Source organism: Myxocyprinus asiaticus, chromosome 17 (genome assembly GCF_019703515.2).
Source record: "Myxocyprinus asiaticus isolate MX2 ecotype Aquarium Trade chromosome 17, UBuf_Myxa_2, whole genome shotgun sequence".
NCBI lineage: Eukaryota > Metazoa > Chordata > Actinopteri > Cypriniformes > Catostomidae > Myxocyprinus > Myxocyprinus asiaticus.
Genome location: NC_059360.1, coordinates 23,501,555 through 23,515,986, shown reverse-complemented (window position 1 = coordinate 23,515,986; position 14,432 = coordinate 23,501,555). Strand labels below are relative to the sequence as shown.

The following is a 14,432-nucleotide window of genomic DNA, read 5'->3' as shown; positions in this document are numbered from 1 at the left end:
ACCGCTTCAGCACTGGCTTCAGACTCGAGTCCCGAGATGGGCATGGCGCCGCAGGACACATCGCGTGGTCATCACGCTGGTCTGTCACCACCTCTTCAGCCCTTGGACCGATCTCGCATTTCTACGGGCAGGCGCTCCCCTAGAGCAGGTCTCCAGGTGCGTCGTGGTCACGACAGATGACTCCAAGATGGGCTGGGGCACCGTTTGCAATGGGCAAGCAGCCGACGGCTTGTGGATGGGCCCGTGGCTGCGTTGGCACATCAACTGCCTCGAGTTGCTGGCAATTCTACATGCCCTGCGGAGGTTCCGGCCGTTGATCCAGGGCAAGCACATGTTAGTTCAGACAGACAACACGGCAACGGTAGCATATGTCAACTGTCAAGGTGGTCTGCACTCCCATTGTATGTCACAACTCGCCCGTCTCCTCCTCTGGAGTCAGCAGCACCTCAAGTCGCTGTGAGCCACTCACATCCTGGGCGACCTCTATACTGTAGCGGTCGCACTGTTATGGCAGATTATCCTCAGGGGAGAGTGGAGACACCACCCTCAGGTGGTCTAGCTGATCTGGAGTCGATTCGGACAGGCACAGGTAGACCTGTTTGCCTCCCAAGAATCCTCCCGCTGCCTGCTCTGGTACACCCTGACCGAGACACCTCTCGGTATAGACGCGCTGGTACACAGCTGGCCCCCTGGACTGCGCAAATATGCGTTTCCCCCAGTAAGCCTACTTGCACAGACCCTGTGCAAGGGTAGGTGCTCTGCATGTGGCGGTTCCCTGCAGGTAACCCCATGTGATGTATATCTTCCGCTAATTCTTTTCCCTGTTGGCAAACTTGGTCAGAGGCCCCTCTGCCCCAGTCTCCATGTTTGTAGTAACTCCTCCCCCGTTGAGTAGGACCTACCATGAGACTTCTCCACACGACATACTTCCGACATAGCTCGGCAAGACAATGTGACGTATTTCCACTTAAATACCCCCTCTCTCTGGGCGAGGTGTGGTCTCCGCAGTGTCCTCCCCTAGGGAGGGACACCCCCCGACTAGACCTGGTTGGCCCAGTTGGATAACCCCCCTTTTTTTTAGGGAGTGGAAAAAAATAAGGGGAAAAGAGGCCACGACTGGGCTAGCCTGTCTCTATCTTTTGGGTAGTCGACTTGTCCCAAAGGGCCGTTCGACACTCATAACTTTGTTGGGGGAGGTTACGTTTTGGCCTGGTGCACTGGCTACGAGGCACACAGCGGTCTACCCATCACACATCGCCAGTTCACGTAACACAGTTCAGCCAGTTGCTGCGTTTTGTATAGGGACCCCTAGTGTCACTACATCGACACAACGTTGAGTGAGTGACAGATAGGGAATGTCCTGGTTACTTGCGTAACCTCCGTTCCCTGATGGAGGGAACGAGACGTTGTGTCCCTCCTGCCACAATGCTGAACTACCCGCTGAAATGGCCAGACCTTGTCTCGGCTCCTCAGCATAAAACCTGAATGAGTGGTTGCACGCCAGCTCCTTTTATACCCGTATGTCCGGGGGAGTGGCATGCAAATACCTCTCACCAATTTTCATTGGCCTTTTATCAAAGACCAGAGGTGTCTCGGTCTAGTGTCACTACATCGATACAACGTCTCGTTCCCTCCATCAGGGAATGGAGGTTATGCAAGTAACCAAGACGATTCCATCTGGGCCTGCTAATAACTAACTTTACATTTCTTAGAATTTTTTTTTTTTATCATTTTGCAATTACAATTTTTCAACAAGTTAGTTCCCCTTAAAGCGATATTTCACCAAAAAATGAAAATGATCTCATCATTTACTCACCCTCATGCTATCCCAGATGTGTATGACTTTCTCCTGCCTAATACACATGAAGATTTTTAGAAGAATATTTCAGCTCTGTAGGTCCATACAATGCAAGTTAATGGGTACCAAAACCTTGAAGCTCCAAAATGCACATACAGGCAGCATAAAAGTAATCCATAAGACTCCAGTAGTTAAATCCATATCTTCAGAAGCGATATGATAAGTGTGTGAGAAACAGATCCATATTTAAGTCTTATATGTTTATATATGTCTTATATGTTTTTATCATAAAATCATAAAATATGCACGAAGAATGCAAATTGCCAAAACCAAAAAAAGAAGAATGTGAAAGTGAAAGTGGAAACTGATAGTAAAAAATGACTTCAATATCAATCATATCTCTTCTGAAGATATAGATTTAACAAGTGGAGTCATTTGGATTATTTTTATTCTGCCTTTATGTCTTTGTGGAGCTTAAAATTTTTGGTACCCATTCACTTGCATTGTGAGGACCTAAACAGCTGAAGGGAGAGTAAATTATGAGAACTATCCCTTTAAATTCACACAAGTGCCCTAGCAGAGTAGCTCGTTGCATTTACATTACTACAGACACATTCCACAAAGTTTGACAACAAGAAAGTGTCAATTTACTGTACATTCTGTTTTAAGTTTGAAAGGTATATCTATTATTTGATGCTTAGAGCAAAATGTGTTGCTTGATAAGTGTTTTTGTGCTTTGTTTAATTAAAATATAAACAATTTGGTTTGATTTTTTTTATATACTGTATAATGCATAGAAACTCATAATTTTTTTAAGTGCCCCTTAAATATCCAAATATTTTTGGGGGCTGCCTTTCCAAGTGCTTTTAATATCACATTCACCTCTGTATCCTCCACCACCCCCTCCGGCAGTGCAAGCACCCCCTCCCCCTCCAAACCCCCCAAATGTAGCCCATCCGAGCTTAGACAGAGCTTGAGGACAGGATGAGCCTCCCTGCCCTCCTTCAACCAGAGATTTCCCTGCCCAAGGGAGATAGGATGAGTCGCTCCATCCACCTCCGCCTCCTAAACACTCACACAAAAATACAAACAAGCACATTACAGATGTGTCTAAAGATGTTCCATTTACAATTCCCTTTGGTTTGAGGAAGAAATATTCGGCAAGTTTGAAGACTAATTATAATTGGTGGTTATACTGTATTTGTCTTTAAAGCTGAGAGCTCAGAACTGCTTTCATATGACCACTTAGCATATAAAGCATCTCCCAGATTCCTAACCCACAAAACATCCTTCATAACTTTGAGGATTGTCACAAGATAATGTGATCCTGATGGTTTAACTGAGAAAGCAGCAAGCTCTTATTTTTGTGAAAACCTGGTTGGTAGCTAATGCAATTAGGCAGCCCTAGAAAACATACAGAAATGTGGCATTAGCTGGAATTTGGGGGAATAAAAGTTGACCTTCATCCAAACCTACACCACAGCGTAATTGTTTGCATTCAAAGAAAACTATTTCAATCTCAAATCATGATAACCAACCACTGACCCTGTTCTTGTATATTGCAGATTGAAAGAACATGCCTTTAAATGGGTCCAGGTTTCATACATAAATATATATTTATATGTGAACTGTGATCAGTGACTTCGACCAAGAAATATATTTTGAGCTTTATGCATTAAAGTAAAAAGGAATGTTTTAGTCTTCTAATGATATGATTAGGTTTCTACTCCAAACCTTTGCTGAGGTATAATCATTTAATGTTAGCTGAGATTTTTCCTTTTACTTTAAGGCAGGGGTCAGGAACATTTTTTTTGTATTTTTGGTTGATGCATTTTTTTGAAAAAATTATTTTTCGAATAATTTACTATTTTCAATAAAAGAATATGTTTATATTGCCCTTAGACTACTCAAAAACACAAAAACAAACAAATATGCAAAAATTAATAGGTAACATGTTGCACTGTAGAATTGAGTACACAGGTTTGTGCAGGTCTCCATAAAATTACTTCATTTTACAACTGTTCATGTAAAATTTTACTTCCTTTTTGGGCTGGGCAATATTTTTACGATAACTGCCTTTAAAATATCGCAATATCCGATTATATGGTCAGCCCCCCTGCCAAGGGTTAGTAAACATTTTTGCTTTATTGATATTGCTTTAAAAATGTAATTAATTTATTGAAACATGAAAAACTTAAACAAAAGACATTTCTAAATTCAAACTGCACTTTAAACGAAACGAAAAAAGTAATTAAAATAACGAAGTGATTAAAAAATCTTATATATAACCACCTCCTCAAATCCAAACATTTACTGTCTCCAACGGCCTCATTTGCTATCACGCAAGTATCACAACAGGTGAAAAATTACTAATAGCCTACAAATTAAGAACTAAAGATAAATGTAAAGATAATTATAATAATCAACATAATAAATAAGCCTAATAAATTCCCTTGTGTTCCCAAAATAATGCTGCCAAATGTGTGTTCTTATCGGATGTGTTTGTATTGCATTCTGGTAATACAGTTAATGCTGTCGAATTAAAATAAAATAGAACGTGTCTTGTGTTACTTTATGATTTAATCACTTTTGTATTTGTGTCTTTAATACAAAGAAACCTGTATATTTTACTGAACCTGCAGAGTTGCATTCACAATGTGAAAGAGTGAACTGCTCTGTGGAAATAAAGCAAACTAAACTCACAGCACCTCACGAGATGAATGGAGATCATTTGCAGCATTCTCATAGACGACATTATTCTTGCAAACAGTTTTCAGTCGAATGAAACGAGACAGGGTCCTGTTGCACACCTCTGAACAACTACCCTGTTGCGGGTAGATGAGCAAAATTACTCGGGTATGAAATACCTGCATTTGAACGAGGAGCTCGCCAACTGTATTGAGCCTCGTCGCATTTGGAGTGTGGCGGGTGCTATTTCACACCCTGGGCGCACATAAAAAATAACGAACATTCGTAAAATCGCTCATAGAAAATGCTCTTAACCGCTAAGATCAATAGTTATTGGGAAACAAGGACCAGAACTCTATGCATATGCGTGTCTTGGAGATGCGCTTTCATTGCACTCGTGAATAGCAGAGCTCACTGCGCACACATATCAAATCAGACGTGCATCGGGGGCTTTTCTTTCATCTGTTCTTCAAAATATAATCACATTTCATCAAACGCGCGTCTTTGTGTCTAATTTCTTGTAATATATCACTCCGAGAAGTCTTACAGGTCACCTTCCACTGTGGCAAAATACTCTGCATGAAAAATCCGCATTTGGCAGGTGTTAATTTCAAACCTTGTTAACCAGGAGTAGGCTGTATGACAAATTTGGGAGAAAGGAAACCAAAACACTGTCATTGACTTCAAGCTTTGCAATTGCACCCACACTTTTTGTAGGAAAATTATCTCTAGAAAGTTTTAAACGATCATGTGTTGGTGAATGATGAGACACCTCGCGAGCCACTAGATTTATAACAAAGAGCCACTTGTGGCTCGTGAGCCATAGGTTCCCGACCCCTGCTTTAAGGCATAAAGCTCAAAATGTGTTTCTAGGTCAAAGTGATTCACAATGATGTACCAGGTCACATATTGTTAAGCAAAGAGTAAGGTCAAATTAAATTTCAGCAAAAAAATTTTATTTGAGCTGAACATAAGAGTGAATGTAAGGGCTACGATTTCTTTTCTTTTCTCACTTATAATATTCACAATTTTTTAAGTTTAACATATAAAAGAAAAACAAGTTTCTTAGCAAAACAGGGGTTATCGTTATTTCAACAGATTTTATCAGAGACATCGGTAATATATGATACTATATTTAAGCTGAAACACACAAGCCACTTTGCTTGACCAGGAAAAATGGTCTAGAACCAGGTTTTGCCTTTTTTCACCATTTTGGTGTCATATGGTGTGTCAGAAAAATGCAATAATTAGCTTCTTTGTCATTGGTAGAATGAGATAATTTCTAGAATATTTCTAAACTCATATTGGAGTGAGATATGCTTGAAAGAGACCTGCTGCTCCCGATTTGCCATTGACACCAGAGGCCGCAGTGTCATTCTCATACTGTTCCAGGAAAATTTGGTCCAGGCTGCTTTCAGGGTCCTCCAGGTAGGCCTTCCCTCCCCCTCCAGCTGCAATCAGCAAAGGAACTGGTTCCCCATTCTCCATCTGCCCCCAACCGTAAAAAAATAAAAAAAATAAAACAACAGTTTTCATGATTCCAGTCAAGCCCTCTCTTCCATCTGTGTTTCAGTTTGGACAACTCTAAATTATTTCAGGAAGTCTCAGAAATGCTCATCAAGACGACTGCCGTTCACATGGCTCTCCTTAAGGGGACTCACAAGACTGTGATGGATGTGCTTAAAGATGTGTTTGAGATAAGGAAACAGAGGAAAAAACAAAGATCTTGGCTGGGTTTCCTGAAGCACTAAGTAGAATGTTAGCAGCACTTAAGTAGTACTTAATCTCTAAGGCGCATTTCCCAAAAGCATCGTTATCTAAGTAGTTCGTAAAAACTTTTGTAAATTAACAAGTGATTTGAATTGCTCTTAAGTCCATTAGGTGCAACTTAAACATATCTTTCTTTCATCTTTCACAATTTCTCAAAGACAATGGGACATTTAATAAATTGTATTAATATATTTTTATCATTGGAAAGCCATTGTTAACTATTTCAGATGATAAAAAAAGTGTTGAAAAAATCGCTATTAAATCAATAGGCAGTCTCCGCAGTCTGCGCATGCGATGTGATAGGTCTAAATTACAAGACACGTAATACAGAATAACGTTATATTAGCCTTCTTTGATAAGCATAATTGTAAAGGCAATAGAAAGACAATATGTTCCTATTAAACAGATTATTTAAGAAGACATATGTGAGTAATGTGACCACGCAGTTTAAAACTTAAATATGCCAGAATAAATCATTAAAATATGGTTAACAAAGGAGATTAGAGTGAGAGTGTGCAATGAGAGATTCCCTCGCTCTCTCTCTTCATCCTCCTCCTCTTCTTTCTTCCTCCAATGGATGTTTCAAATCGGATCGCCTATAGTCTTTTTCAAGGCAGTAACAAATTGCATGATGCATAATGGCAGTAAGGCTACAAGTAGCCTACACAGTGCCTCACACTCTAACCTTATTAATATTTAAACAGGTCTATGAGTAGTTCAGTACTAATGTTCATCAATGTAATTCTGTTCTATGTGCATTTGTTCAGTTTTCAGCCAAAGTAACAAAACTTTAGGCCATGTGAGAGCCCCTTATGATTCACATAGTGTAAATTCACATTACATGCATTTATTGCATCACTTTCATTATTCTCTCTAATTGAGTATCAATACATCTGAAACTCTGTCTTACTAAAGCCATAATTATTTCTCTAATTAAATTCTGTAATAGTTAGGTTACAAACAACTTCCTTGTTCAGTATTTCCACCTTATTTTCATTTTGAGAAGACAAACACCTGGACATACTGGCCAAAGTGATCAACACCTTTAGACAGGACAGCTCCCGTAAGGAAGCACTTAAGTTCTACTTTATAATGAGCAATCTAAGTGCTGGTTTGGGAAACAGGTGTTACTCCATCGTAAAATAACAAGCGACGTTAGTTAAGATGATCGTTAAAGCATAAGTTGCAGGGTTATCGTGAAACCCAGCACTTACCCGATAGATGTGAGTGGCTCCCCCACCGCCACCTCCACCCCCTGCCCACTCCAAAGTTGAACCATCGCTGTCAAAACCATCTTCAATAACAGAAGACTCGCCCAGACAGATGTTACGGGTCAGGGGGTTCCTCTGTATTCATATGAACAAAACATGCAGATAGAGAGAATGTATACATAAATACAAAAAATTGGGCAAAATTCTGAATTTAAGAATTGGCTTAATTTCAGTTCATGAGTTGGAATTTAAATGGAATTGGCTATGTCTCACATTTCCCCGTTTGGAATGCAGATGTAAACTGTAGTGTAGCTTTTATAGCGGTGAATGGGACACCACAGCAAAAATCATTTTTCATGTGCTATAACAGCAAAACAAAAATCCACTATTACATTTCCATGACTTTCCAAATTAGGAAAAAATAGAGATGTATTTTGACAGTCAGAAGGGAAAAAGATGTCAAATTTACTGTCACTCCCCCAGCAGTTGTATTGAAACCACACTGCAATGGTTTTGACTGGTATTTATAAATTTATTCCAGGGTAATGCAGTGGCAAGAAAAAGTATGTGAACCCTTTGGAATTACCTGCATATATGTATAAATTTGTCTTAAAATCTGGTTTGATCTTCATCTAAGTTACAATAATGAACAAACACAATCTGTTTAATTAATAACACAAATTATTCTATTGTTCTTGTACATATTAAATACATTGTTCAAATATTCACAGTGTAGGTTGGAAAAAGTATGTGAACCCCTAGGCTAATGACGTCAACAAAAGCTAATCAGAGTCAGGAGTTGGCAAACCTGGGTGTATGGTATCAAAATAACATCAAATGTATTTAAAAACACATTAGAAAATGTTTTGCAAAAAACAGAAAAATGTAAGCAAATAATCAGAATTGCAAACAAAATTATGTTTTCCTCAGTTACATTACTCGGTTATATTTGCTCTCTCTGACATTTTTTGCTCATATTTAATTTTTTTTGCACACTTACGCTGTGGTTTTCTATGCTCTCATTTCCAAATTCTTCCCTTGAGCTTCCAAATTTTCATGCAAAACAGGGCGGGGTTTGGTGTACCCATTGGTCAGCTAGTTCTAGACTGACAGCTGTTCTCTAGCCAATCAATCAAAGTGGGGAGTTGACGTCACTTGTGTATGAACTCTAATTGAATTTCCTCGTATATGGCCATATACCAGATTTCAATATCAGACAATGCAAAAATGGCAACAGGCCTAATTATTGAATCCTCATTTGTGTTTTTTGTTTACAGATTTATTGTACGTCTTTTTTAACCTTAGATACGTTTTCTTGCATTTCCTAACTGAACCGTAATTATTTATTTCTTTATTTTTATTTTATGAGAGAATTTTTTTTTCAACAACTTCAGGATCAATAATACCAGATATACATAAAAATAAAACATAAGCAAGGATATAAGAATTGTAAAAAATAAAGAAAAAAATTTATTTAGGGAAAATGATTTAAGGAATTAAGGACAACAAGACAGATAAACACAGATGATTAATATACATACTAATGTACAATATATAAAAGGAAAGCATCTAGTTACTTAGAGTTCCTTTAAAATATTCTTTATAATATTTCAAAAACCTTTGTTTTTTTTATTTTTAACAAAACTGAGGGATGTTAAGAGATATCTTAATTCAATAATAAAATGGGGAAAAGAAACAGGGCAGCTTGCAAACTTTTGTTTATGAATAAAAAAATTGGCTTGCAGGATAATGAAATTGACAATATTTTTAAAAGGTTGTTTGTGGAATTATTTTATTAAATAATAATATATTTCATGCTAAAAGAATATGTAGCCTAGTATTGGCAGGATCAAATAAGTGTGAGCCCAGATCAGACCAAAATTTTTTAGTTATAGGGAACTGCACCGTAATTTGATGACCAAACTTTCATCGTGGCAACGTAACTGATTGCGTTGTGACAACCGGAAAAGTGAAATTCCTGGATTCGTAGCCACAACGTAACTTCAGAAAGGTGCCAGTCCATCATGACGACGTTGTGGCAACGTCAAGGAACAACAGTTGTTTGTTGGTAACTAGTTGGTAATTTTTGCTTTGGGTTAGTAGTCTAACCTAATTTATGTCCTTATTTGCCCAACATAATTTAAAGGCTATTTAAACAGTTGTGAGTATGAATAACGAATGCAGACTCAAAGTTAATGTACTTCATTTATTTTGACAGAGAACAGAGAAAAAAATGCAACAATAAAAGATATAGAGACCTATTGCCACATAATTGCAACAAAATAACAAGGCTAAATGACTTCTGTGCTCATATTAATCTGTACTTAGACCAGCTTAACACCTAATGCCTTGAATTACATTTGTTAATTTTAAAGCAATTTTAAGGATATAATGTTTTTTAAATGACTTCATTGCAATATAATCTTCAGATCTACATATTTTTCAATAAATAATGATATTAAACTATAGCAAAAATTAAAAATGAATCAGTAAGAAAAAAAATGAATATATATATATATACAGTCACTGTGACACAGACGCGCGCACACGCAGCTCCGTGTGTCTCTCTCTCCATCTGCTGCTGTCTCCTCCCACCGCTCCTCCTTAGAACACAAGACACGTGTGGGACACAGGTGGAACTCGTTTACCACTTATCTCTCTGGCCTTGCTCTGCCCTGACACCACTTGGCCACACCCTGATTGCCACTATATATATATATATATATATATATATATACACTGTATAGATAGATAGATAGATAGATAGATAGATAGATATTGCATAAGTATATATATTTGGCCGATGGATAGCAAGCACTCTAAACAAAGAGGACTTGTGAAGAGAGAGACGTTACGTCTAGGTTGTAAAACCTTGCAAATGTGTTTTGAGAGGACCATCCTGCTGCAAAACATATGTCCTGTAAGGACACACCATTCATCCATGCCCTTGAGGAGGCCATGCCTCTAGTTGAGTGTGCTTTAACACCAATTGGGTAAGTCTTACCCTGTGACTCATAAGTCAGGACAACTGCATCAACAATCCAGTGAGAAAGTCTTTTCTTGGAGATGGACATTCCTTTTGTGCATCCTCCATAGCATACAAAGAGCTGATCAGACAGTCTGAACTTGCATGTACGCTCAACATATGTGTGTAGTGTCCCGCATAGGGCATAACAAATGCAATTATTGCTCCTCATCCGAATTAATGGAGGAGAGAAGAAGGCCTGAAAGTGAACCACCTGCTCTCTGAAGGGTGTGGTTAGGACCTAAGGCACATAGCCTTTTCTGGGTTTGACAGTGGCTCTTGAAAGACTGGGGCCAAACTCCAGACATGAATTGACAATTGATAGTGCGTGTAAGCCACTGATCCGTTTTACTGAGGCCAGAGCCAGTAGTAGTGCAGTCTTAACAGAGAGCATGCGCAAATCAAGTCCAAAGGTTTGAAGGGGGGCCCTGTGAGAGCTTTTGGACTAAAGTTAAGTCCCAAGTTGGGACTGTAGCCAGCCGAAGTGGGTTTAATCGTCTTGCTCCTTTAAGGAAATGTATGATTAAATCGTGCTTGCCTATAGAGGCGCTGGCTTCATGTGCGTGATACGCAGATATAGTTGCCACATACACTTTGAGCATTGATGGGGTGAGTCCTGTGTCTAATCACTCTTGAAGAAATATGAGAATTTCATGTATGGGACAGTTTACTGGGTCTTTGCCATGTGAGAGACATCGATCAGTGAACACCTTCCATTTTAGCGCATAGAGGCATCTCGTGGACGGCGCACTGGCCTGTAAAATGGTGTTCATGATTGAACACGTCAGTTCTGGCGCAACTAGTGCGCTCCTTTCAGGGGCCACACATGCAGGTTCCACATCTGGGGCTGGGGATGTGTCTTGTGCCTGAGAGAGGAGATCCCTCCTCAGCTGTATTTTCCATGGCAAGCTGTACAGCATCTCTATCATTTCCGGAAACCATGGCTGGTTGGGCCATTTCGGCGCAACTAATAGAATTGTTTCCTTGTCCTCTCGGACTTTACATATGACAGAATGAATCAGGCATACAGGGAGAAACGCATATTTGCATTTTGCCGGCCATTTGTGTGCCTTTGTGCTCACTCCTTGTGGGGCTTGGGACTTCGAGTACCAGAGGGGGCAGTGGGCATTCTCCACTAAGGCAAATAGATTGATTTCTGCTTGCCGAATATTTCCCAAATCCTCAATACAGTTTGAGGATGAAGTCTCCTGAAATCCGCCTTGGCGGTTTATATATGCCACAACTGTCATGTTGTCTGAGTGAACCAGGACATGACAGTTTGCTATTTCTAACTGAAAAGCCTTTAAGGCTCTAGGCGCCATGTGACAACTTTCCCCAGCATGGCACCTCGCTGGTTAAACACAGGAGCTGTCCATGGTGCTAAAGCAGCTATACAGCGGCGGGATATAGTGATGCCCATGCGCAGATGCCGGCGCTATAAATCCCAGTGCTTTCTGAAATAGCTTCAGTGGAAGTGTTCTCCCCAGTTTGAACTGGGACAGACACTGTAGAATGGCCTGAATGCCCTCACTCGTGAGGTGCATGCGCCCGCTCATGGAGTCAAGACCGTCTCCCAAAAAGGAGATTTTTTTGGCTGGGGGAGAGTGTGCTCTTCGCCCAGTTCACATTGAGGCCCAAGCTGTTTAGATGCTGAAGCAGTAAGTCTCTGTGCTGGCATAATAGAGCCTCTGATTGCGCCAGTAACAACCATTTGTTGAGGTAGTTCAAGATGCACACACCGCTCAGTCTCAGAGGGGCGAGAACCACATCAATGCACTTTGTGAATGTGCGAGGAGCCAGAGACAGTCCGAAGGGCAGGACTTTGAATTTATACGCAGTTCCCTCGAATGCGAATCTCAAAAACATCCTGTGATGTTGTACAATTTGAATATGAAAGTACGCATCCTTCAGATCTTTCGACGCAAACCAATCGTGTGGGCGTACATGTGATAAGTTCCATTTCTGAGTAATAATTTTGAATGGCTGCTTTGTAAGTGCACAATTTAATTGTCTCAGATCCAGGATCATCCGAAGTCTGCCGTCTTTCTTTGGAACAAGAAAATAATGACTGTAAAACCCATTATGTGCTAGACAATTTGGCACAATCTCTATCATGTTTTTCATGATGAGATTGTGTATTTTATCTCATAACACTGGCACGTCTTCGGGTGAAACCGTGGAAGACAGAACGCCGTTGAAACGGGGTGGCCGGCGTGCAAACTGGATCGTATAACTACGTTCGGTCGTTTTTTGCACCCATTCTGAAATACCCGTTAAGGCTCACCACGCGTCCGCGTAATGGGACAGAGGGCAATTCGTTTTGTTTATCGAATGATATAATGCGTAGCTCATGATAGGGAAGCGGTTGCGCATAATGCATGTGCTTTGAAGAGGAAAAGAGCTCTTAATTGAGAGCACCTACTGCATTTTTTATTGCATTTATTTGAGTGCAAGACACAGAAACAACATTTTGAACAATATTGTGAACAACAATATTCCTTTCCTGGCAAAAAGTAGCAGGGAGATGGGGAACAATGTTTTGTGACCTGGAGGGAACTGCAGGCTTTGCTTTCCGCTTCAAGGGTTGTGTCCGTCAGGAGCACTTTTCCTGCATGTGCTGAAACACAGGTGCTGGTGAGGCAGCAGGTATGGGGCTTTTAGTCAGGTGATGGCTCGAAACAGAGCGAGGGCAAACTGGCTGTGATGTACTCCGTTTGGGCATAAAGTGTCTCATAGCCTGTGACTGTGACGACCAGGTTGCCCATGGACTTGCCGATGGCCTGCGCAGTGACTTTCTTGGTATGCAGCTCTAAGTCTTTAGCAGTGCGGAGCTCTTTGAATGTCTCTGGATCGAAGCCGTGCTCGTCCATTTGCTTGTGGAGCTTGGCTTGGAACACCTGGAGCACCGCCATTGCATGGAGTGCTGATCCAGCTTGTCCTGCCGCTGAGTAAGCTTTTCCTGCCAGTGCGGACCTTTGTCGACAGGGTTTGAAAGGATGTATGGTACGTGATTTCCACGCCCTGTTACTCGCTGGGCAGAGGTGTGTCGCAACCGCCACCTCCACAGGGGGTAATTAGGCATAACCATTTTCTTCCCTGTGATCCACATTAAAGAGGATGGTGTCACTGCACAAGGACTTAGAATGAGGCAGATTTGTGGGACGCTGCCATTTGATGGCGTCCGGACTGCAGGAACCATTCATCGAGGCGAGACTGTTCAGGTTCCTCTGGGGGAGACCACTCAAGGTGAAGCACTTTGACCACCCTTGTATGGACGTGGAGCATCTCCCTGTCAGTGCTGCTTGGGGCGGCAACATCATCCACTGGCTACTCACCTGATGCAGCGAGAGACATGACATCTTCATTATTATCCCCAGCGTCAGAACCGCAGAACGAGACAAGGCCACCCACTCTTCCACAAGGCCTCTCGCACATAGCGTATCAGAAAACATGTGCTTCGGAGAGATTGAGGGGCTTGCGGGGCATGTGCCGCCACAAGGACCGCCTCAAAGTTATCCTGCTTGACCTATCGGCCCCGCCGTGCCTCCTCGTGTGAATCCTCGGGTATCACAGAAGAGGTGTGTGGGAGGGCACGTGAGGCTGAATCGTCCCTCAGAACGAGGGTGATTTGCAAGCTAAGCATCTTGAGACTCTTGCCCTCACAATGAGGACAGTCTGTCTTCATGAGAGCTGTCTCTGTGTGGGAGCTGCCCAGACAGTAAATGCAGCTCTCATGCTGATCTAATGGCGGGATGTGCCTCTCGCACAAGGAACACTTACGGAACGATCTTTAAAAAGACGCAAACACATATGTGACTCTTTAAGATATATAAATATATAAATTAATATATATTTATATTTATACCATACAATATACAATACACAATATACAATTACTTTGTAAGGACACACGAACCCTGCAGAAGCGCTGCGGGGAATC

General features: G+C 41.0%; 1 protein-coding gene across 1 annotated transcript in view; it reads right to left on the bottom strand.

The window, feature by feature from the left end:
- Window positions 1-14,432, bottom strand: part of LOC127455014 (tyrosine-protein kinase receptor-like) — a 90,227-nt gene that overhangs the window by 30,225 nt on the left and 45,570 nt on the right. Inside the window, exons 14-16 of the mRNA XM_051722534.1 lie at window positions 7,471-7,602; window positions 5,818-5,974; window positions 2,681-2,863 (exon numbers count right to left, since the gene is read on the bottom strand). Coding sequence (XP_051578494.1) covers window positions 2,681-2,863; window positions 5,818-5,974; window positions 7,471-7,602 — 472 coding nt within the window. The remainder of the gene's footprint in view (window positions 1-2,680; window positions 2,864-5,817; window positions 5,975-7,470; window positions 7,603-14,432) is intronic.